The sequence below is a fragment of the Sycon ciliatum genome, chromosome 13, assembly GCF_964019385.1.
Source record: "Sycon ciliatum chromosome 13, ocSycCili1.1, whole genome shotgun sequence".
Lineage (NCBI taxonomy): Eukaryota > Metazoa > Porifera > Calcarea > Leucosolenida > Sycettidae > Sycon > Sycon ciliatum.
In genome coordinates this window covers 17,001,449-17,027,980 of record NC_088655.1, presented here as the reverse complement: position 1 = coordinate 17,027,980, position 26,532 = coordinate 17,001,449, and the positions used below count along the sequence as shown (strand labels likewise).

The 26,532-nt window shown below is 44.9% G+C and overlaps 1 protein-coding gene across 1 annotated transcript; it reads left to right on the top strand.

Annotated features, from left to right (window-relative positions):
- Positions 1–2,363: 2,363 nt before the first annotated feature.
- LOC135829591 (uncharacterized) lies at positions 2,364–23,385 on the top strand. The gene is made up of 4 exons (XM_065341981.1): positions 2,364–11,000; positions 12,248–12,419; positions 16,742–16,890; positions 21,382–23,385. The coding sequence occupies exons 1-4, from the start codon at positions 2,419–2,421 to the stop codon at positions 22,274–22,276; spliced, it is 9,798 nt and encodes a 3,265-aa protein (XP_065198053.1). The 5' UTR covers positions 2,364–2,418; the 3' UTR covers positions 22,277–23,385.
- The last annotated feature ends 3,147 nt before the right edge of the window (positions 23,386–26,532 follow it).

Below are 26,532 nucleotides of genomic sequence, written 5' to 3'. Positions count from 1 at the left end.
TTATTGACTTATCAATTTAATATAGTTAGGACATGAATATGAAACCCATGACCAATGCCAATGACCCAGGGTCTGTGCACCTGCATTCAAATATTATAAAAAATCCCCTGTGGCATATAAATCATGTACTCTGTGCATACTCATGCTTGGGGGGCGATACTTGCTGCTTTACATGGTAGAAAATGTGGCGCTATGCTGCTTGGTATGTGCGTGCGTGCGTGTGTGTGTGTCTGTGTGCGTGCGTGTGTGTGTGTGTTTGTGTGCGTCTGTTTGTGCACACTTCACTTTCCGGCTGTGTATTGATGCTATGTAGATATCACCATGGTCAACAGGGTCAAACGCTGCCAGCGGACAACAGTGGATCACCTCATTTCTCCCACTGGAGTGGTCCTAGCTTGAAGTGATGTATGACTATCACTTCTATTGACTAGGCTTGAGGCATGTACCAAACGTCAGCATGTCTGTGATATCAATACACCCCACTTACATTTGAAAGCTATATGCTGGAAGGCAGTCAAGTGGGCTTTTCGTCAAACACAACCCTACCAATGAAATGAAGGCAACGGGCAGAGACCACTAATGGTAGGGCCACACAAGGTGGACTGGCGGACTGGAGCTGCAAGTGGGTCCACTTACCAGCGAGTGGGCAGCCACTTCACGCTCCACAGGTAGTCCATGCTAAATTCCAGTACCAGTACTAGTATCACTACGTTCGACATCGATGTCTTCACTGACTTCAGCCTGCTTTTCTCACCCTTCTTCGTCAGTAATATAATTATATTTTGTTCTTCGTGGCCACATCGTACCGCTTCAACAAAGTTTTCACAAAAAAAATCAAGCAGCGTAGGAACTGCCTTTGTCTTGCATTAGCCATGGCCAGTGATTCTTTCCAGCGTAGAAACAGCCACGGCTACAGAAACACTGCAACGAGTAGAACTACATCCTGGAACAACTGCGAGCACAGAGAAATCAAAAAACTTCTTTCTGAACAACAGCTTGTTTCCGCATGGAACACAACATTTTTCGAATCTCGCGGCAAAAAACAGATTTCGGAGGTGCCCTTTTTGCACTGCGCTGCGCAACTGTTCGGAGCCTCCTTAAGATCTTGGTGATGGTGATCACCACTTGCACTATTGTAAAAAAACAAAAAAAAACTGCAGTACAGTACCAAAAGTACATAACCCCGGGGGGGGGGGGGTTATGAACTCTTTACAGTACCAAGCGTCCATAACGGTCATGGACTCTTGCCAGTAGATCTACGCACAGTCCAGTGGTACATGGGACATGTACATGTACATGCATGTCATTGTCATGTAGCTAGCTGTACATGTATGTTTTTATCCTCTCCGAGGCTCTCCAAACTACAGTGTAGTAGCAAGAGTACATGGGGTTATGTACTCTTGCTACTAGTAATCCAGATAATAATAATAATAACTTTATTAGGATGACCCAAAGGCTGACCGCCTATCGTGGGGTCCGTCGCATTGAAGGATGATGGTACAAGAGAGTACAGATTGGGAAAGGGGGGGGGGGGGGGGGGGACTACGATGAACAGGGTAACGGCATGCCAGCGAGTAGACCTGAATACTGACAAGAATGTTTGCGCAGCTCTCTCTTGAATACATATGGACAGGTGGTTGAAACTTGGAGATTCCCGCGGTTTGGGATCAGCGATTCAGCGGCGCATGCGAAATGTAGGCTAAAAGCCACGTGTTGACCAGGAGTGTACGCATTTCCCTTTTCGCACAGTGCGTGGCACTCAATCCGTGACTACAATCATTTTTGGCGCAGATCTGAGGCGGAAAATGGCGTAGTGCGTAGATCTACAACTGAGCTGCAGTTGTGCAGAAAAGAGACCTGCTTGAACGCACCAGGGAGTAGTACAATCAGGGAGTCGTAAAATACCGGTATTTTACGACTCCCTGAGTACAATATTATTGTATTGTACTACTCCCTGGTACGCACTACATCACTAAAATGATGTAATCACGGAATTCCGCCGTGACAGCAACCCTTCTTATTCCGAGCTGCACACTCTGGTTTTCATGTACTCTTGATTATACCAGTTTCTCCGAGTTCTGTTTTCTTCTTCTCCGAGAAGCTATAGAATATAAGAACGGCCCCTCAGGTCGCTGTTTTCAATGAAGTCGTGGCCGCCCGCCTTGTTGTGACAACAATTACCCTGTCTTCAGTGTTCTTCACCATGCCTGGCAAACTACCAGGCCAGACTACCAGTACGTAGATAATTACCTAGTACTTGTACGGTGGGCTGCAGTGTATGCTGCCCAAGGTACCGTAGCTGTAGCCTGCTCCTCTTCACCGGAACACACCACGCTGGTCTTGATTTGAATCAACCCCCCCCCCCCCCCGTTCAAAGCTTGCAGTGCTTCGACTTCGAATTTGAGGAAGCCGAGCGTCATGTCGAGGCCATCAAACGTCGGTTTCCAGTGTTGGAAAATCCGAGCATTGCTCCTTCGCGTGTTTTTGCTCGTGTGTGCGAATCATGCATGCAACCGTCCAGTAAGTGGTTTTGTGCTGGCAGACTCCGTCAAAGCCATTCACGTCTCAGTAAGTCCCAATACAACTCGACTGAGTGTGCTCGGAGACGCAGCATCCGTTGCAGGCATTCCGACCTCGGTGTCTCTCGTTGTCAGGCTAGTGTATTCAAACGGAAGCAGCAGTGAAGATGTGAGCTCACACAACGACACGACATTTAGCGTGAGCGATAACAGAATACTGCAGGTCTTGAAAAGACAAAGAGGAAGTGCGAGTGATGTGGTGGTCGAGTCTAAAATCCTGACGGCAGGTTTGAGCGTTGTAACGGTAAGGCACACATTGTTGTCTGTTCATAGCAATATCACCTTCTCAGTAGTAGAGGCAACATCACTGTCTCTACGAATCACCCCATACCCTGAGTATCCCGGTTCAACCAATGTTGATGCATCTAATCTAAATGTTATTGGTCATACAAACAAACAACAGCAAGGACGACTTTGGACAACAATGTCGTTAAGTGACAACACAACACTGGACATCTCGCAAAGCAGTAATCTCCAATACACCCTAACCAGTACACCAACCTCTCTTGCTAAAATTCAGAAGCTTTCAGCTTTTCATATTCTCAATACCCACAAGTTAAGTATTGATTATGCAAACATCTCAGTAACACTGAAGGGCAGTGCTGACGTTCCCCACAGTCCATTGACCGTTGAATTTGCAAACAATACTCTCTCAGTCTGTGCAATATTTGATCACAGCGTTGTGTCCTCATCATATTCACCACACGTTGTATATCACATGCCAGGTATAAATGCTATTACTCTCCATGGCTTGCCGACTCAGGCAGCCGCATCTTTTGATGGCGGCATGATTTTGTCAGATGGCACAGTACACTACGCCGTCAAAAAGGGAATTACACTTCGCAATACTGTGAATGTCACCAGTGAAAATGAGAACATTGCATACATCCGTAGTCTTAATGGGTATACACTTCTAAGGGCAAACCATCACAGTGCAGTCCGTGTGTCATTTTCTTCCAGTCTGAATGGGATAACAGCTGTACCACGCCATACCTATATCTATGCTAACCTTGATCCACAACCGGGTGATGTAGATATCGGATCTCGGTACGGTGCTCCATTGCCAGCTGTCGAGAACGGTACAAACTTCTCATTTCCTATGACTGTCAATGCGTTCGGTCATGTTCTTGGCATGGTTGATCTGACATTGCATTATGATGAGTCAATGACACTCGTACTGGCTACTGACCCTGTAGAACCCTTAAAAACGGATACATCAACTCCTGGGGAAGTCCGAATTAACGGAACCTTTTCTTCGCATGGCAGAGTAGGAAGTCGAGTACAATTGAGCAGTTTCACCTTCATGGCTGTGAGCTCTGGTGTTGCAAAGTTCAGTGTATTTATTACTAAACTTGACAAAAATTTAGGCGACTCAGTCGGCTCTCTTAATGGCAGGACATCAGTTGCTTCAGACGTGTCTATGGTGATTGGACAAAAACCAGTCCTAGCCCCGTTGCCTGCAAATAATGCACAGGGATTTATTTCGAGCAGCAGCTCAAAGTTTGTCATGGACAACATCTCAACATTAGTAATTCCAGAGGACACTAAAACTCCGTTTGTGTTGATGGAGTTCAATACAACTCAACCATGGTGTTATTCCAAATTCTTAAAATTCTCCATTTTCTCCGGTAACAGCATTCCACCTACGTTCAATATTCATCCGGCCACTGGGCAACTTTCAGTCATCAGAAATTTCGACCATAGGCATATCAACTTTTTCAACATCACCATCAATGTTTTAGACACTTTGACACCCAAACTTGTCAATCAGGTTCAGCTCAAGAATATAACTGTTCTGAAAGCAAATACTCCACCTAAATTTCCTCCTGGAAACCTATATAATTTGACAGTTTCAAAGTATGCCATGGCTCCTCTAAAACTTCTCGAACTGAATGCAACTGATGATGACGATATGGCAAGTCCGAATGGTTTCTTGAGCCACAGAATTGTTTCGGGTAACGAAAGTGGGAAGTTTGTAATCAATGTCACATCCGGTACTCTTTCACTCGTGAGGAGTCTCATTTCCGAATCTGACAATACAGTTTACCTTCTGGTTATTGAAGTCAGGGACCATGGCCTGTTTCCTAATTCAGTGAATGCGACAGTGACAATTCGTGTGGTTGACGTACAAATGCTACTTTCTACAATGTCTGGTGTAAAGAGACTTAGCATACAGAAAGGCTCTGCAGCAAGTGCTGGCGTGGTGTCAGATGTAGCGCTAACTGCTAACTTGGTTTTCGCTGATGGTCGAATAGTGGATTGCACAGTGCAGACTTCAACAAGATTTTCTCTCAATCCCCTTTCTAATGTGCTATCAATAGCGAGGTCTCCCACAACTCTTGTTCTCAGGTCTCAGGATATTGTTGGCAATTCCACAGTCAGAGTTTACAACTCGCAATACTTTCTAGAAAATTCTACATTATTCTCGGTAGTAGAGGCAACATCACTGTCTCTACGAATCACCCCATACCCTGAGTATCCCGGTTCAACCAACGTTGATGCATCTAATCTGGATGTTATTGGTCATACTGGTGGTGAACAACAGCAAGGACGACTTTGGACAACAATGTCGTTAAGTGACAACACATCACTGGACATCTCGCAAAGCAGTAATCTCCAATACACCCTAACCAGTACACCAACCTCTCTTGCTAGAACTCAGAAGCCATCAAAGAAAGATTTTTATATCCTCAATCGAAACCCATCGTGTTCCTCCACCTCCAGATGTGGTATAGGCTCTGTGAACATCTCAGTAACACTGAATAGCAGCAAATCTGAAGTTCCTCACAGTCCACTGACCGTTCAATTTGCAAACGATACTCTCTCCGTCTGTTCCATATTTAATCACACAATTGAACCCACTTTGTCTTCACTGCACACGACGTCGCAAATGCCTTGGGTCAATGCTGTTTCTCTCAGAGGCTTGAACAATATGACTGCTGCAATTGCAGATTGTAGTGTGATTTTGTCAGATGGCACAATTATATATGACACCAAACAGATAGGAAATCTCACAGCTGCAGTGAATATCACCAGTGAAAATGAGAACATTGTATTCATCAACAATCTTAATGGGTATACACTTCTAAGGAGAAACCATCACAGTGCAGTCCGTGTGTCATTTTCTTCCAGTCTGAATGGGATAACAGCTGTATCACAACATTCCTATATCTATGCTAACCTTGATCCAGAACGAGGTGATGTAGACATCGGTTCTCAGAATGGCGTTCCATTGCCAGCTGTCCAGAACGCGACAAACTTCTCATTTCCTCTGTATGTCAATTGCCCCAACCTCACTCTTGGCATGGTTGACTTGACATTGCATTATGACAAGTCAATGACACTCATTTTGGATACCAAACCTGTCCAGTCCCTACAAACGGATACAGCATCAACTCCCGGAGAAATTCGAATTCACGGAACACTGTCGTCAAATGTCACTAGAAAAGGAAACCGTATACTTTTGTGCACATTAACATTCAAGGCTGTGAGCCCTGGCATTGCAAAGTTCAATGTTTTCATAACACGACTACTTTCACTCAAATTAAAACAGCCAATTAGCAGTCTTGAGGGTACGAATTCGATTGCTTCAGACGTTTCTATGGTGATCGGACCTAAACCGATCTCGACTCCTCTGCCTTTGAACAGTGCAACCGGATTTATTTCCGACAGCAGCTCAAAGTTTGTCATTGGCACCATACCATCATTAGTAATCCCAGAGGATATTAAAACTCCGTTTGTGTTGATGGAGTTCAAGGTAACTCAGCCAAAATGTTACTCCCAGTTCTTAAATTTCTCCATTTCCTCTGGAAACAGCATTCCACCTACTTTCGATATTCATCCCTCCACAGGGCAACTTTCAATCATCAGAAATCTGGACTACCGACGTACAAACCTTTACAACCTCACCATCGATTATTACGACACTTTCATATCCAAACTTGACAGCCAAGTACGCCTTGAAAGCATAACTGTTCTGAAAGCAAATATTCCACCTCAATTTCCTCATGGTAACCTTTATAATTTGACAGTTTCAAAGTATACCATGGCTCCTCTTGTACTTCTCGAACTGAATGCAACTGATGATGACGATATGGCAAGTCCAGACGGTTTCTTGAGCTACAAAATTGTTTCTGGTGATGAAAATGGAAAGTTCGTAATCAGTGCAACATCTGGTGCTCTTTCCGTGGTGAAGAGTCTCATTTCCGAATCAGACAATACAGTTTACCTTCTGGTTGTTGAAGTCAGGGACCATGGCCTGTTTCCTAATTCAGTGAATGCGACCGTGACAATTCGTGTGGTTGACGTACACATGATACTTTCTACACTGTCTGGGGTAAAGAGACTTAGCATACAGAAAGGCTCTGCAGCAAGTGCTGGCATGGTGTCAGTTGTAGCGTTAACTGCTAACTTGGTTTTCGCTGATGGTCGAATAGTGGATTGCACAGTGCAGACTTCAACAAGATTTTCTCTCAGTCCCCTTTCTAATGTGCTATCAATAGTTAGGTCTCCTACAACTCTTGTTGTCAAGTCTCAGGATGTTGTTGGTAATTCCACTATCAGAGTCAATAGCGCAAAGTACTTTCTAGAAAATTCTACATTATTCTCGGTAGTCAAGGCAACATCTCTGTCTCTACGAATCACCCCATACCCTGAGTATCCCGGTTCAACCAACGTTGATGCATCTAATCTGGATATTATTGGTAATACTGGTGGTGAACAACAGCAAGGACGACTTTGGACAACAATGTCGTTAAGTGACAACACAACACTGGACATCTCGCAAAGCAGTAATCTCCAATACACCCTAACCAGTACACTAACCTCTCTTGCTAGAACTCGGAAGCCATCAAAGAAAGATTTTTATATCCTCAATCGAAACCCATCATGTTCCTCCACCTCCAGATGTGGTATAGGCTCTTTGAACATCTCAGTAACACTGAAAAGCAGCAAATCTGAAGTTCCTCACAGTCCACTGACCGTTCAATTTGCAAACGATACTCTCTCAGTCTGTTCCATATTTAATCACACGATTGAACCCACTTTGTCTTCACTGCACACGGCATCGCAAATGCCTGGGGTCAATGCTGTTGCTCTTAGAGGCTTGAACAATATGACTGCTGCAATTGCAGATTGTAGTGTGATTTTGTCAGATGGCACAATTATATATGACACCAAACAGATAGGAAATCTCACAGCTGCAGTGAATATCACCAGTGAAAATGAGAACATCGTATTCATCAACAATCTTAATGGGTATACACTTCTAAGGAGAAACCATCACAGTGCAGTCCGTGTGTCATTTTCTTCCAGTCTGAATGGGATAACAGCTGTATCACAACATTCCTATATCTATGCTAACCTTGATCCAGAACGAGGTGATGTAGACATCGGTTCTCAGAATGGCGTTCCATTGCCAGCTGTCCAGAACGCGACAAACTTCTCATTTCCTCTGTATGTCAATTGCCCCAATCTCACTCTTGGCATGGTTGACTTGACATTGCATTATGACAAGTCAATGACACTCATTTTGGATACCAAACCTGTCCAGTCCCTACAAACGGATACAGCATCAACTCCCGGAGAAATCCGAATTCACGGAACATTGTCATCAAATGTCACTAGAAAAGGAAACCGTATACTTTTGTGCACATTGACATTCAAAGCTGTGAGCCCTGGCATTGCAAAGTTCAATGTTTTCATAACACGACTACTTTCACTCAAATTAAAACAGCCAATTAGCAGTCTTGAGGGTACGAATTCGATTGCTTCAGACGTTTCTATGGTGATCGGACCTAAACCGATCTCGACTCCTCTGCCTTTGAACAGTGCAACCGGATTTATTTCCGACAGCAGCTCAAAGTTTGTCATTGGCACCATACCATCATTAGTAATCCCAGAGGATATTAAAACTCCGTTTGTGTTGATGGAGTTCAAGGTAACTCAGCCAAAATGTTACTCCCAGTTCTTAAATTTCTCCATTTCCTCTGGAAACAGCATTCCACCTACTTTCGATATTCATCCCTCCACAGGGCAACTTTCAATCATCAGAAATCTGGACTACCGACGTACAAACCTTTACAACCTCACCATCGATTATTATGACACTTTCATATCCAAACTTGCCAGCCAAGTGCGGCTTGAAAACATAACTGTGCTGAAAGCAAATGTTCCACCTCAATTTCCTAATGGTAACCTTTATAATTTGACAGTTTCAAAGTATGCCATGGCTCCTCTTGTGCTTCTCGAACTGAATGCAACTGATGATGACGATATGGCAAGTCCAGACGGTTTCTTGAGCTACAAAATTGTTTCTGGTGATGAAAATGGAAAGTTCGTAACCAGTGCAACATCTGGTGCTCTTTCCGTGGTGAAGAGTCTCATTTCCGAATCTGACAATACAGTTTACCTTCTGGTTGTTGAAGTAAAGGACCATGGCCTGTTTCCTAATTCAGTGAATGCGACCGTGACAATTCGTGTGGTTGACGTACACATGATACTTTCTACACTGTGTGGGGTAAAGAGACTTAGCATACAGAAAGGCTCTGCAGCAAGTGCTGGCATGGTGTCAGATGTAGCGTTAACTGCTAACTTGGTTTTCGCTGATGGTCGAATAGTGGATTGCACAGTGCAGACTTCAACAAGATTTTCTCTCAGTCCCCTTTCTAATGTGCTATCAATAGTTAGGTCGCCTACAACTCTTGTGGTCAGGTCTATGGATGTTGTTGGCAATGCCACTGTCAGAGTCTATAGCGCAAAGTACTTTCTAGAAAATTCTATATTGTTCTCGGTGGTAGAGGCAACATCTCTGTCTATGCGAATCACCCCATACCCTGAGTATCCCGGTTCAACCAACGTTGATGCATCTAATCTGGATATTATTGGTAATACTGGTGGTGAACAACAGCAAGGACGACTTTGGACAACAATGTCGTTTACTGATCACACAGTAAGTGATATGTCGATGAATGGAAACCTGAAATTGATCCTCACCAACAACTCTCACCTGGCTAGTTTGGGGAGGCATCTATCCTCTGGTTATTATATTATTACTCCCAGTGGTACCGGCATTGGAAATGTCCTGATCTCTGCAGCTCTGTCTGGCAAGGTCTCAGTTCAAACCCCGTTGTCGGTGAACATCTCAAAAGATGAATTGGCGGTATGCGCTTTGTTCGGCATGACTGTCCGCACGGGTGGTCTCTCAGCCAATGCTCTGGTTCGTGTCGATGGGAGCACCGCTGATTACATACTTCGCAACACGACAGCTCACAGCCATGCCATTGCGCACGCGGATGTGCACATTATACTTGAGGACGGCACTGTGTATTACGATGTCTTGAACTCGGCCGGTTTGAAAAATGTAATCAATTTGACGAGCAGCGCGCCGACCAGCATTTCCATCAATCGCAGCACCGGGCATGTGACTTTACTGAGCAGCCAGCACTATCCCAACCCTGTTGTATTGCACGCCAGTGCCAAGTTTGGTGACATCACCGCCCCTCCAGCGACCATAAACCTGTATCCATATATTGGCCCGTTCCACAATTCTTCTGCATTGAGAAGTCTAATGAGTAGATTGCTGATCCACTCTCAGGCAGAGATGTCACAAATTCTGCATGGGCGAACCCCAAATATCAGCATCAATGTTTCGGAGGACGCAGCACAGCAAAGCAGATTGTTCCAGTTGAACCAATCGAATTTCTACACCTGCAATGTTCCAGACATATTCCAGTATCAGATTATCGCTGGCAACCCTGGCTCTCACTTTAGCATTGATCAAAACACTGGTGTTCTTTCCTTAGCCAAACTTCTAGACCGAGAAACAGCCTCAGAGCTCAAACTGCTGGTGGCACCCAAATACCGTGGTGCACTGTTGATGCAATCAGCCATTGCAGTTCAGATTGCCGTGACAGACGTGAATGACCAGAGTCCTGCATGCGTCCACAAGCAGACCAAGGCGTTTGTAGCGGGCGTCAATAGTACAGGGAATGCGGCATCTCTTCCTGGCACGGCTCTCACTGTTCTTCTTGCTGAAGATCAAGACGTCGTTGACGAAGGTAAACTCACCTATTCCATAACAGCCGGTGATCCAAACAAGCAGTTTTCCATTGACAATCGAGGAGCTCTTCACACGGCGTCCTCACACAATCTGTCCGGCGCACACGTCACCCAGCCACAGCATCTAGTGGTACAGGTCACAGACACAGCCGACCACTATACACTATGCCTGGTTGACCTGGTCTATTACTACAGCAGCCACCTGGTACTGGTACCTATCAGCCACAATGGCAGCAGCAGTGCAACATTCAATGCGACTGCCTTCGAAATCCAGCTGTCCGCCGCGCTTAGCAGTGCACTCCACAAGGCGGTTTCGGTTCATGTTCACCGTACGGTTTCAGACACCCGCACATCACCACCACTGTAAGTTCATTGTCCTGCATAGTCGAAGTGGTTGGCATGGCAGTGTTGCCTTGGTGATAGCAGCAGAAGAAGTGGGGAGTTACAGTGTTTGAGCAACTGAATTTGACACTTTCAGGGAAGCTCTAGTTTGAACGAAGCATTTTTACTGCATGTGCTTTTGCAGTTTAATTTATTGAAGTAAATAGAAAACCGTTTCCATGGAGACAAGAACGATATTTTACACGCACAAAATACAGTTGGACATTGATCACATTTGTTACAGCATTGGCCAGTGTTAGGTATTGTTAAACAGCGTCGTACGTCATTAAAATTGTCGCTTATTCTTCAAATTTATTTGGTCCACTTCAAGGGCAAAGAAATCAGCTAGGAATTGAGGCAGAGCATTGTCGACAGACCGAGCTTTAGTTTGTGGCCTCCCGCTTTGCTGCACTTGCAGCTAAGCTCGGCGTCTTAATCAGAGTTCTACGCATACCCTTCAGCACTCAACAATACGCTGAGCCAGGCGCGCGTTCAAATTCAGGTCATGAAACTTCGCTTTCAAGCGATACATGCCTCCAAGTGGCAGGCGATGACGGCAAACTAAAATCTTTCAAGTAAACTGTAACAACCTTCCAGCGGGACAGGGTAAGCAGTTCCGCACCTTCTTTCCTTGGCAAGCGCTTCGCTGAGTTTGTTGGTGTTCTCAGAACTGCTACCTTTGCAGCAATATGCGCCACGCGTATGGCATTTTAGGAATTTGAGAACACTTTGTTCTTGCCCTCGTCAACTTCAGCATTTTGAATTCAGGAGAGATACCAGGACTCTTATACCCAAGCTTGCAGTCTTGATAAATGCCCACGCAAACGATGTGGTGAAGCACGAACTCCAGAAAAACGACACACGCTCTGGGGCCGAATAGTGCAGAGCGCAATGAATTTGTTTGGTACGGAAGAGAGCTCCGACAAAGTCCGATACCACCACAGCTTCAGTAACAAGTAGACATTGCCCAGGAAGGGCAGCACCAGTGTTCAAACACAGAACACAGCGATTCCGACAGTCTGACTGAGACGAGCAAGTCATAAACATTGCGATGTGTGAAACGACAATTTTAATGGCGCGGAGGAAGTAATTTTAGTGGGGTTTTGCCAGTTTGTTTTGTTGTTGATTATTTTGATTTTTTAGTTCGATATTTGTGGGTGGAGTATGTCTATCAAACTGAGCATGAGCATCTGTTGTCTGTTTTACCCTCCTTGTGCATATGCTTACAGGCGGCGTGCTGTAATCTACGCCATCGACTCCGCCATGTCAACGGGCTACTCCACCGTGTTCTTTCAAGGCAGCCTGATTGCCACTGCTCTTAAGAATATCTCCAGCGACAAGTCCCACCACCATCTGGCAACCGGTCTGTTCCTAACTCCAGACGCTATAGGCACATTCAAGGTACATGAAAACCTCTTTAGGACGAGCGCCAATGAACCAATGGTGTTTGTTCTCAAAAACCAGAGTCTGTCTTATCCATACTTTGAACAAAATGAATACACAGTGATCTATCCAATAATGGACTCGGATGGAGAGCCAAAGGATAAATTCATAGGAAAGAAAAAGAACCAAGGAACTACAAGTTCCGCTATAATGTCCACTAACCATGTTATCACATGAGCTGATTGGTTAGTAACTGGTGGTGTTAGTGGACATTATACCGTAACTTGTAGTTCCTTGGTCCTCTTTTTTTCTTCTACGAGAGAGCTTGGAAGCTCAGGGCCCTACGCTATGCTTTTTTGCCTTGATGACCTCGGCAAAAATAATTTTTTCATTTCTCCTATTTTTTTAAGACATAACCTGGGATTCGAACCCGCACTATCGCCCTGCATGCATCCCCCGATACACTTCGCATACATACTAATTCTTCCAATTGCTTCACGTTATGGTCTTGCATTTGAAAGCCCTATTTGAATATCGTGGCCAGCTGTTTGTGGCCGGCCAGCCGTCTTTGATGGTACGGTACAGGAAAGATACGGTCGAGGGTAATACGACACCGTCTACCGACCTGTGCAAAAAAGCATGGAGATGTCATAAATTTTTCAATTCTCCTATTTTTTCAGGCATAACCTGGGATTCGAACCCGCGCTATCGCCTACATGCATTCCCCAATACACTTCGCATTCATACTCATTCTTCCAAGTTGCTTCACGTTATGATCTTGCGTTTGAAAGCCCTATTTGAATATTGCGGCCAGCTGTATGTGGCCAGCTGTGTTTGATGGTACGGTACGGTACGGGACAGATACCGGATAGCGCCAGGCGTGACACAAACACACAAACAAACAAACAAATACCAAACGACTCTTGAACGAGAGAGCTTGGAAGCTCAGGGCCCTACGCTATGCATTTTTGCCTTGTTGACCTAGACAAAAAAAGCATAGGGATGGTATAAATTCTTATAAATTTCTACTTTTTGTTTTAGACATAACCTGGGATTCTAACCCGCACTATCGCCCTGCATGCATCCCCAGATACACTTCGCATACATACTAATTCTTCCAAGTTGCTTCACGTTATGATCTTGTATTTGAAAGCCCTATTTGAATATGCATTGTGGCCAGCCGTCTTTGATTGTACAGTACGGTACGGGACAGGTACGGGACAGGTACGGGACAGGTACGATTGAGGGTATTACGACACCATTCTACCGCCTTGATGACGGCAAAAAGAGAATAGGAATGTTATACATTTTTCAATTCTCCTATTTTTATCAGGCATTACCTGGGATTCGAACCCGCACTATCGCCCTACATGCATTCCCCCATACACTTCGCATTCATACTCATTCTTCCAAGTTGCTTTATGATCTTGCGTTTGAAAGCCCTACTTGAATAGTGCGGCCAGCTAAATTTGGCCAGTTGTGTTTGATGGTACGGTTCGGTACGGGACAGATACGGGATAGCGCCAGGCATGACACAAACACACAAACAAACAAACACCCAATTAAAGCTGTGTGGACCCTGGCTAGCGCCAGACGTTACTGAAGTAACGTCTTCTGCATAGCTACGGGAATTAAAGCTGTATGGACCCTGGCTAGTGCCAGACGTTACTGAAGTAACGTCTTCTGCATAGCTACGGGAATAAAATTAATTTATCAAATTAATAGTAATGTGAATACTACAGTCTGTTTCAAAAAGATTTACTTCAAGAAATACAATCAGGTTTGGGTCTTAAAAAGTATGAAGATAAGGGAAATGTGGACAACAAAGTACATAGAATGGCTTGTTAGGACACGGCAAATTGTGAAGGTTTCGGAACAATTCGACCAACCGTTAAGGAGTTAGAATTTCGGCCAGGTTTCCGGCCTTTTCCCATGGTTTACAATTTGCCCAGGAAGCCAGTATCGATTTTTTTCAAAACCCACGATTTATCGTTTCCTTTTTGGCCCTGTGGTTATGAATGCTGTCTGCTGACCATGAAGTTGTGAGTTCAAATCCCAACCTATCCTCAAGTCAAAACTTTTTTTTCATTGTTTTGGTGATCAAGCTGGTACAAGGCAAAGAAGAGGGCTGCACCAAACGACTTGTTGGAGCTCGCGTTTCCTGCCGAACTGCCTGACACTTGACTGGCTCACGCCATGTGAACACACCCACAACACTGCAATGGTGTGAGTAAATTATAATGGAAGTCATCACGCTGTAGCTTTTTGAGATTTATTTTACTATTTCAAGATCGCCAATTAAAGCAGTCAACGCCGTCTTCTATCAGCGTTCACAAGCGTCTTCTTTTCTGAGAAATGTCGTCGAAGTCACACGGACAGCTTTGCCAAGTCATGGCCTTGGGAATGAGTCCGTGTCGATGTCGTTTTCGTCACGTGGTGAGTAAATTGCATCGCAGCTCAAAGAAACTATTTTTTATTTTTTTCAAAGAAACTATTTTGGTCACAAAACGAATTGGGACGACCCATGCAGCTCGTCAACATTTACAACACTTTCGTTTCGACATGTCCTCTCTGACTCCATTATCGATACGAGGAAGAACTCGTTTGTTGTAAACCAGACGTACATGACTGTATCAACGTGAGCGAGTTGTCATTTTTCCTGCTTTCGCGCGGAATGTTTCTTCGAGTTCACAGTGAGTTTTCCAGGCAGCGCTCAAGTGCTCATACGGTAAGACGCCAAACTCCGCGGGCGATCGCCAGGATTGTAAATCTTTTTGAAACGGACTGTAGTTCTTCGGAAGCGATATTTGGTCTTATCAGAGAGTACTTCTCAACGGGGGTTCACTTTATGTGCTGTCTGGAGACGGACCCTATTTCCATGAAGCTGGCAGAGTGAAAATACACTTTACCCTCGTTCCATTGCAAACTTGCCATGAACATGGTATCATGATAATTATATTTAATTGAACTCGGATAGTGAGCCAGTAATAAAAGTCAAATAGAAGAAGAAAACGCAAGGTAACGAGGTACATGTATGAAGCGACCAGCCATGACTGTAACAAGATAATAAGCAGTCAGAAAATTCGATAACAGGGCCAAAAAAAGACAGGTTTAATACTGAAACATTGAACAACCTGAGACCTAGCTCTAACACATCTCCAGTGCGCAAACCAACAGCCCTCCAATCTTCTTCAATCCTACCTACCATATTTTCCGGAGTATAGTGCGCACTTTAGAAATGCTATTTTAGGCCCTAAATTGCAGGTGCGCACTATGCTCCGAATATGAAATGCATGTACTTCAATGAAGATTGAAGTGGGCACCCCCAATGAAGATTGGGGGTGCGCACTATACTCCGACAAATACGGTAACCATGAACCTTCCAAGGTCAGATGCAGTCGAGAAGTTGCCAAGACCTCGTTTACACGACAACGATTGAAAAACGTTTTTGTCAAAAACGTATTCAAAAGGATACGCTTCCACAGATTTTGATAAGAGCGTTTACACGACAACGCTGAAAAACGTTTCAAAAACGTTTCAAACGAAAAACGGCCTTCAAAGTGTTTTTCAATCGTTTCCGTTCAGTTTCGTTCTCGTGTAAACGGCAAAAACGTTTTACTAGTACCAAGGGCACATTATGTACTCTTGCTAGTACGAGCCTTGTACTCAAAACATGCCGCCGCCAGCTGCACCAGGCCAACTTAATGCACGTGACCATTGCTCGTCGAAAAACACCTTGCAGTGTACCCGCTTATTGTTTTCGTGTAAACAGCAAAACATTTCGAAAACGATTGAAAAACGTTTTTCAATCATTGTCGTGTAAATGAGGCCTAAGTCTTTTGACTTGGTGCTATGCAGGTGCAGTTCCGCAGCTCTAATTGTTCACACCGTAACTTCTGCTGCTGTTTAGCCCTAAGTCAAAATCCTTCGCAACTTGCCGCTGTGCACCTGACTTGTAAGCTATGGTTCCCCTCAGTATTTCCCACCTTGCTTCCCCTTCTGATCAGGCTGCCCGATTTGGCGCCATCAGCTGCCTGATGATCGTAGTAATATGTGAAACTCAGAGTCAATTTCTTATTACTTGTCGGTTTCAATGTGTATGTCTGTGAATGTCTGTGCGTATCGGCGTGTGTGTATGTGTGTGTGTGTGTCACTCTGTGTGTGTCTGTCTCACTATGTGAGTATGTGTGTGTGTGCGTGCGTGCGTGATTATGTGTGTGTGTGTCTGTGTCTGCGTGTGTGTGTTTCCGCATGCATGTGTGTGTGTGTGTGTGTGTGTGTGTGTGTGTGTGCATTTGTGCATGTGTATGTGTGTGTGCGTGTGTGTGACCATTTCGCAGCCCGAATTATCAACTTCTGACGTGGGCATGCATGGAGAGAGTACACCGCCAGTCTCTGACCTGCAAGTTGGACTAATTTCCGTCATTTCTGTCCTCTGCGCAACCATGATGGTCATGGTCGTGTACATTCGCACCCTGCGAACATCAAAGTGAGTATTTTTTATACTGCACAAACATCTGTCACCTGGGCTTGGCGGGGCCGAGCACAGACGAGCATTACAAATCTCTCTCTCTCTCTCTCACTCTCTCTCTCTCTCCTCACAAACAGTCTCATTTCCTGTGAATGTGAGCAGTTACTTGAAGTGACTTTAAATGAAACATTTCTCTAAACTGTCATTTATCGATCATAATCAGGGTGAGCACCAAAATATTGCAATTGCATCTCCCCAACCATACACATAATTGCAAAAAGAATGCCTTTACACTTGGCTACTTCGCCTGGCACCCTTCCCCTGTCTCCTGCCACACGACAATCTTCTCACTCGTTAGGTTTTGACCAAGTTCGTTTACAAAGAAAAACACAAGTTGGCGGCGAGAGACCAGGGAAAGAGACAACAAACAAATACAAACCCAACTCATAAGTAGCGACATACTCTTGACAGTAATTGCGTGAAGGACCTGAGCAATATTCCGGAACAAAGTTTGACCAAGTTCGTTTACGAGTAGCGACAAACTCTTGACAATAATTGCGTGAAGGACCTGAGCAATATTCCGGAACAAATTCTCAAAAAGCTCCAGAGAATTTTGAAATATTTCAAAAATGCCACGCGTCTTTATTTTTGAAATGGACTGTAGTAGACTAACATTTCTAACTAGAGAGAAGAGGGAACGGACCGAAACGACCAATGAGATACCAGTACGTACAATACGCGTGAGGAAAACGAAGACAATGACACCACAGACAAATCACTCCCCTCTATCTCTCTCTTTCTCTCTCTTCCTCTCTCTCTCTCTCTCACACACACTCACTCCCGTGCCTCTCTCTCTCTCTCTTTCTCTCTCTCTTGCTCACTCTCGTGCCTCTCTCTCTCTCTCTCTCTCTTTCTCTCTCTCTTGCTCACTCCCGTGCCTCTCTCTCTCTCACTCACTCCCATGCCTCTCTCTCTCACACACACACACCCACACTGCTCCTAGTACTACTGCTACTACTACTATCAATCAGCTACCTCAGTGGGGTAATGCAGCCCTCCACTCAGAGAACTGAGCGCACGGTGAGGGGCAGTGGCGCAAAACAAAACAGGAAGTACAGCAGAATAAATTGAAGAAAAAGGAAATCAAAACAACCTGCCACACTGATGGAAAAAGGATTAACAAACAGATGAGAACAAACAGAGGAGGGGAAAGAAATATCACAAACCAGATGAGCAGCCTGCAGTAGATCCACAACGCGAAGGCTGAAAAGAAACAAAAATAGAATGTGAACATGATGTTCTGTTCAACGATAATGTCTGTACGAATACCACTTCAGCCTTCGTGAACCAGGAAAGCACAACCTTGAGCTGGAGGATGAGCACCGACCGTCCCACAAGGGCTCCACAAGACGTACTTCACCGAGCTACGAGGAGTGTGCACAGCAATCTGACAAAACTACACCATCGCCGCACAACGACTGGCCACTCGGGTTCAAACAAAACAGGTCACGACAAATAATTCCACATTTCAGCGATGCATGACGCAGGAATAAGTTACTGCGAGTCATATCAGTGCGACCTGTTTCTCCTCTCATCCAGGAATCCCACTTGCTTTGTCGAAACGATGCAGTGGACACACGCACGCGCACACACACACACACACACACACACACACACAGCACATGCTCCTCATAACCTACAAATGCACAACATTCAGTGGACACAAATACACTCAAACCGGCGGAAGCAGATTTCACACATTCTCTAACAACCGTGTACTCTGTCATGGCCCCCATTCCATATTTGACACACAGCACACCTTACCCATTGGCACAATACTGTAAATCAACTAATTTTCGCTGACAATTTAATTTCGCTGATTTCGCCGCTTGGTACCAACCGGCCAAATTAAATCGCAGGCCAAAGTTTGTCACAGAGGCAAATGATGCATAATTGAGCCATGGATGCATGTGACAGCAACAAATACCGATTGATTTCTTTTTGAAAACCCCAATCGGCCACAGTTTAATGACGGCGAAGTTTCGTTTCGAGATCGGCCAACGTTTGTTGATTGACAGTAGACGATAATATTATTATGACTTACAGGAACACCATTATACCACAGCGTGCGAAAAAATAATAAGCTTTATCACATGGCACGTAATTGTTGCCCGTACTCCAGCGAATCAGCACCTTTCGCGCCGCGGGCAATAATATGCGATATTGCCCGCAAAAAAATAGTTTATTTGCCCGCAAAAAAATAGTTTATTTCAGTGATCGCGTGACTACGATCGTACGACGACTCTGTAGACTGTACGACTCTACGACGAGTCGCAGTGTAGCATTGAGACGAAGATGGAATTCTTCGTGGAGATGGACATGGCCTCGGACGTCTGCCGTGTGGTGCTTGCAGGGATCATTTGTTCAGTCATGTTGGCAGCCTGACCGTCGGTAAGCTTGTGGTTAAGATTCAGTTCTGCTCGAAGTGGTACTGTGATCACAAACAATTATTTGAAATAACACAAATTCAACTCAGCGTCGTGCGTTTTCAAATCCTCGCAAAGTCACTGCCTGTGTGTGGTCTTCATGTGCCACGCAAAACTCTTACCAGGCTCATCTCACCTTTGCTTGAACAACAAACACAACAATTCAGAAATGTTTTGCAATGAAAAATACAGCTATCTGGAGCTGAAAAAAAAGAAGAAAAATTGTCCTCGGAATTACACACCAGGGAGTCGTCAAATACTTGCACTTGTTGCAGTACTGTATTTGACAACTTCCTGATACACATGTAAACATGAAGAAACTCTTTGTGGTAGCACTCTTAATTTTTCAATTGAAATTATGATTCTGCTGTATTTTATTGTCGTTGCCATGTCTATTGCTATGACGATGCGGTGCCAACACTTTTTTTCTGTCTCCGTCTTTCAGTACTGTATACTCTCTGATGGCCTGTAGAAGACTTTTTTGTTAGGGTGTAGGAGAAATATCTTCATTTTTCCTGTTTTGATAATGATAGCACATCAATATACATTGTGGTCATAATTGTTGGCATTTGGGCTAATTTCAACAGCAGCCCAATGGTCTGCTCTGTGGGCCATGTGATAAATTTGTTATCGCATGGTTGCTGCGGGCCTTATGGCATATTATTGCCCCTCGAGGTTAGCCCTCGGGGCAATAATATGCCATAAGGCCCTTGCAACCATGCGATAACATATACATAGTGCATTTATAAAAGTCCAGACCTTTGGTTTGAAAAAAAAACTTTAGACCAGCAACTATACCACACAAAATATTGGATCCCTTTGTGCATATAATAGGGAGGTTTAGTTCCCACGTAACGGAAACGCGTACGTGGGTGATCCACGTAAAGTGGATGAAGGGCACCCACGTTGCAATGTTGTGTTTAGTCACACGGAACAAACAAAAGCATAAAGCTAAAGGCCAAAACCTGGTCAAAGACGAAGCTACCCCGGCCTTAGAAGCTCATCTAGTATTTTGATTTCGTGCTTCGGAAACTTCTTCAGCTGAGCACCCTCACAGCTCGCACAATGCGCTCCATTCTGATTTTCACCCACGTTCTGGCGGAACGTGGGTGAGCCTCCATACACGGTATGTCGTGAATCAGAAAACGTCTGTACGTGGGTCACTGAGTATCACGTGGTACACCCACGTAAAGTACCCACGGATTACGTGGGACTAAACCTCCCTAATGTCCGAAATTGGGCGCCTGAATATCTAATCGCCTTGAAATCCCTATGAGAAAAATTGGGGGACTGAAAGAGAAATGCCCCGAAGAAATTTCTCAAAAAGCTGAAACCAAATTTGAATTTGTTTTGGAAAGGATCGGGAGAACTTCAAATTCAAAGAATCAGTCGGGGAAGTGAACTGCCTGAAAAGAGAAAAAATCGCCAGACCCACCAGGACTCGAACCCGGAACCTTGCTTGTCATGAGCAATGCTCTAACCACTGAGCTATGGGACCAGGCTGAACCTAGAAGGCGCTGACAATTTGAATTATTCGAAAAGTCTAGAGCTCTCTACTTTTGAAACTCACTTTAGTTGAATTTCGCTACACTAGCACACATCAAGTCTTCCCGGCTCATGAGACCACCTTGGCATCTTGTGCATGTATATTATGGGTGTGTGAATGAATGTCTGTGTGTATATGTATGTGTATGCTTGTGTGTGCGTGTTCTTGTGTATGTGTGTATGTGTGTGTGTGTGTGTGTGTGTGTGTGTGTGTGTGTGTACGTATGTATATATGTGTGTATGTATTTGTGTGTGTCTGTGCATGCGTGTGTGTCTGTGTTCGTGCATGTGTATATATGTGTGTGTGTTTTCGCGAGCATGTGTGTGTGTGTGTGTGTGTGTGTGTGTGTGTTTCCGCGTGCATGTGTGTGTGTGTGTTTTTCCACGTGCATGTGTGTGTGTGTGTGTGTGTGTGTGTGTGTGTGTGTGTATGTGTACTATGTGTGCATGCTTGTGTGCCTGCGTGTCTGGCTTACAGGTCGAAAAAACGTCGAGTCCTAGGTAAGACTCACAGCACGCTGTCCAGTAGCTCACCGCCAACAGAATACACCATGTCCATTGCATCATCAGTACACACAACCGTGTGTGAACAGGACTCTCCTTTGAAAATGAACCCATCTAGGCGAGCAAGCTTCGGCATAGATGAAGATGTGCTGATGGACAGCAAAGAGACAGGTGCGGATAATGCTAAGCCAGGATATGAAAACAGAGCAGCACTGCAAAGCGACAGCACTGCGATGACCACTTCGGCCACGCTGAACTACATGAATGGGCGAAGTCAATGCACAACTCTTTACGATCAAAATATTTATGCGGAAAACGTGGAGCAGACCAACAGGGCTAGTGCCGGTGCTGACCAGATCTACACTCTTCCGGAGTATGCTTTGGCCGCAGTGGCACAAGGCAAGGATTCGATTTCGCATCCGGCTGCCGACCATTATCAACTGGAACCGAATTGGGGTGCAGGTGTGCACGAATACGAAGCGAGTGTCAGTTCAAATCCATTGAAGCAATGCACTCGTAGTCCCAGTTTGAATCTGTACGAAGCGGATGAGAGCACATTGCAGGATTGTCCTGTCGACAGCAATGATGCACACCCTTCTTACTTGGCCTCACTGTCTATAGTCAGCACGGCAGCCGCAACTGGTCAACCGGGCTCTGCCGAGAACGATGACACGTACGGAAATGACACTTATGGCGCCGCCGAGATCAATGACACATATGGCTCCGCCACGATCAATGACACATATGGCTCCGCCGAGATCAATGACACGTACGGAAATGACGCATATGGCGACCTGGAACCTCGCGCCGATTATCTCTATGGAAACAACGACGAAGCTGACGATGATGTCTGTAATAATTATATGTGAGCATCTAGGTCCAAAAGGTGGGATTATGGCATTGCTCTACCCCAGCAGATCACTCTGTAAAAAAACCTAGGTCCAAAATCTTTATCTTTGACAGAGGTCTGGGTGTTTCGAATAAGAGTTAGTGATTTATACAACTCAACTTTCAAATGCATTTTTCTCAATACTGCGCAAAAGGACATAAGCGCCCTTTTTGCATCTAGAGGCTCACATTGTCACTACCATCTAAAGCAACACACGGTCACCTGTGTAATGTGAAACAGTCACCCGATCAGTTTTCTCTGATTAAACATAGCCATCAGTACGTGGGGAAAGCCCGCGACACCCCACGATTCAACATTGAACACGTATGCGAATGAGACAAACATCCTGAGCCCTACCACCACAGTGGACGCAGCGTCAAATGATGGGTTTGACGAAAAATGACACAGGAACTGTTTTAACTAGGTTGGACGGTTTATTTCTTCATTTTCTTTTTAGAATTTTCTCCTTTATTTACTTCTTTCGAAGGTTGTATACCTAAAATGTTGGTTCGTAGTGCACTGCCGCCACCCAACCTACTTGAAGTGGCCCTATCTTTTTTTATTGCAACACACCAGGTTTCAAACCCATTCTTGTCATTCACACATTACAGTCATGATGTATATGTACACACGCACGCACGCACACACACACACACACACACACACACACACACACACACACACACACACACAGGCCCGCACAGTCCTCCCCTGGCCTTAGCTGAGCCACCCAGTAGCGGAGAATTCATGGGCACCCCACACAGAAGTACGCGGTATTATTATTAAAGAAACTACGGTGTTACAATTCGCTTCACCGTTTTTTCACGCAATGGAAATTATACTCCAGAACAGAGTTCCTTGTATAATCGCCAATTGCTCATTACAGGTTCCACTCCATCTAACAATTTTGACTTATCACCAGTTTTTATGCAGTATGTTAGCGCTGTGCACATGTTATCGCGATGTTGCTTGAGATCTTAGACTGCCATGCACATACTTTATGTTTACTCAATCTGCGTTCAAATTTTATGTTTTATCTCTTCTCATGATCACACTATCACTTCGCAGTTCCGCGATGCTACTTCGATAGTTTTACCTCCATGCCTGCAGCTCCATGAATGCGCAGGGCATGACCATTTAGATGTTGGTATACACTCGTCTGCCTCTGCCTGTGTATGACTGTCTCTGTCAGTACCCCCCCCCCCCCCATCCTGCACGATTTTTAACGTTATTATTGATTATTAGACACCCTTAGCAAACAACCTTATGTTGTAACGGTATTACCGTACGGGGGAAAATACCGTGATTTGGGCTCGACCTTTAGCAAGATGCACTTAGTAAGCTGTTGCCACGAGAATAGCTTTTACTTCGCGCATTACAACCATTTATGTCACCATATACGCGATACAAGGTGAAGTGCGTATGGACTATGCAATATTTGGCCAAAAAATCGTACCGTTGGTCACAACGATAAATCAGCCCCCATAACGTTTTTACACCGCAGCTTCAACGCTATTTGGGTGATCAAGGTACATGTACGAGTACCGTAAAAAATAGCGTTACCGTTGTTTGCTAATGGTGTCTTTTATTGTTATTTGAACAAAAGGCGAGGAGACAATAAATTTGATAACCGCAATCAATAAGACAAGCTGAATTGACATTAAAATTTTGTGTATACTTTATTCATGCAATGTAAAACGGTGGAGACGATGTGCAATAAAACGATGAAAATAGGAAGAAATAGTGTAGAGAAAAAACTAGGACTCAAGCAAGTTTTCGTACAACACTCATCAGGAATAGTCGTTGTAGATGTAATAAAAATATAAGGGCGCGTTCAGACTACCGATAAAAAGTGACGGAATGGGAAAGTTTCCAAGGTGATTTGATCACGTGACGTTACTGGCACGCTCCCGGCGGAAAGGTTTTACAGCAGCCGCGGCAGTAAATTTTTCCGGCAGTAAAAAAGTGCTGAGGCTGCATGCGCGCTGGGAAAAAAGGGAAAATCCCTTGTCAGTGCCGCGGTGAGAGCTGCGAAACTTCACGGTTATAACCATGGTAACATTAGTTTGCTATCGGTAGTGTGAATGTCCTTCACGGTTTATCGCTATTCACGGCAGTCGGAACGCGCCCTAAGGCCGTCATCACACCACGTTCTCCGACTCCCGTTTACGTCTACGTCTATGGTGAAAAAACCAAAACGGGTGGTCGTGTCATCAGACAGGCACAGTTCTTGACGCGTACACGCAGTCAGGTTTTTGGAGAAATTTGAACCCACGTACATCGAAGTACAGGGTCGCTCGGAAAAAGGCTGGGGTAGATACGCACGTTCATACAAAAAGTCGTATACCCCCCCTCTCCATACCACGTCTACGTCTCCCGTTTCCTCTGCTCCCGTTTTCACCCCGTATACGGATCATCATGACAACCGACCAAAAACTCCTTACGTGGACGTAGACGCAGCGCTTTGTACCATGGTGTGCAGCGCTTTGTACCATGGTGTGATGACAGCCTTAGGCTGTCATCACACCATGGTACAAAGCGCTGCGTCTACGTCCACGTTAGGAGTTTTTGGTCGGTTGTCATGAAGATCCGTCTACGGGGTGAAAACGGGAGCAGAGGAAACGGGAGACGTAGACGTGGTATGGAGAGGGGGGGGGGTATACGACTTTTTGTATGAACGTGCGTATCTCCCCCAGCCTTTTTCCGAGCGACCCTGTACTTCGATGTACGTGGGTTCAAATTTCTCCAAAAACCTGACTGTGTGTACGCGTCAAGAACTGGCGCCTGTCTGATGACACGACCACCCGTTTTGGTTTTTCACCATAGACGTAGACGTAAACGGGAGTCGGAGAACGTGGTGTGATGACGGCCTTACACGACAACGCCCGAAAACGATACCTAAACGGAATGAAATGGAAACGCACTTCAAAGTGTTTTGAAACGTTTTCAAAACGTTTTCGCTCTCGTTTAAACGGTGAAAACGATTGGAAACGGAGCACGGTCATGGAAATCATTCAGTGGGGGACTATATTTCGCGGGAAATACCCAACCCTTGCGACCACCAGTACGTACCAACTCCATCTAACGTTATAAGTTATAACGTGTTACTTTCCGCCCTTGCGCCAAGCCAGCACGTGATAACTTCAGCCTGATTGCCTGTTTTCCGTTTTTGTGTGAACGGTTCAAAACAATTTGCCGTTCTCGTATAAACGGTTGAAAATGATTCGAGGCCAGCCCGTTTTCGTTTCGTTTCGTCTCCGTGTAAACGCAGCCTGAAACAAAATTAAACTATTATAGAAAACCTAAGTTAGAGAAATAACACCAAGAACAACAGCAGTGAAATTTACAAGTGTGAAATTTAAAAATGACAGCGTGAGCAATCATGAATGCGTGTGTTAACAATAATTAACTAGCGAATGAAAAAATGAAAAACAAAAACAAAAGAAAGAAAAAGGCGAACGTTGACTTGCGGACGGCTTGTGAGATATTAACAGCTGGGTCAGTGATGCCCATGAAGGCAGCCACCCGCTCCACTTGTGTCTGCAAATCTTCTTTCATGTCCTCATAGAACGCCCACAGCACATCGGCATGGGCGTGACGTGGCCACCAGGATGTCACGTGATGGTCTGGCCCGGACACCCCACCACCCACTGCTGGCTCGCCCAGTCTCAGGGTGCGTTTACACGACAACGATTGAAAACGATTTGTGTTTACCCGACAACGAAGTACGACCTAAACGGAAAGAAATCGGTGCGTTTACTGCTATCGTTTACACGGCAACGCCCGAAAACGATACCTTAACGGAACCCCAGGCACATGAGCCGTGCCAGCGTAGCATAGGTGTGTGCACTGTGATGCACTGATCAAAATGATGTATCACATGTGGATATGGTCACGTGACCCACTGAACCTGGATAAGAAGACCACCTGGCCACGGCGACCACTTTTTCTCGTCCCTTGAGGGGTCGCCTTAGACAGGTTTCACTGTATGTTTAGTGCTAGGGCTGCGTAGCGCCCCCACGCTATTTTATTCATGAGGTTGGATTTCTTTGACCAGCACTGTACGTGTAATAGGTAGCCGAGTGGTAGGCGCGGTGAAATCAACAATAATTACTTTTATTCTACTTTCAGGTACACACCTGAGATATAATCGTTCGTGAAAGAAGAAGCGGCAAAATAACTGACTTTCTCTCCGGTGCTCACCTAGAGGCTGAATCCTTATTCTTCGAGTTAGCT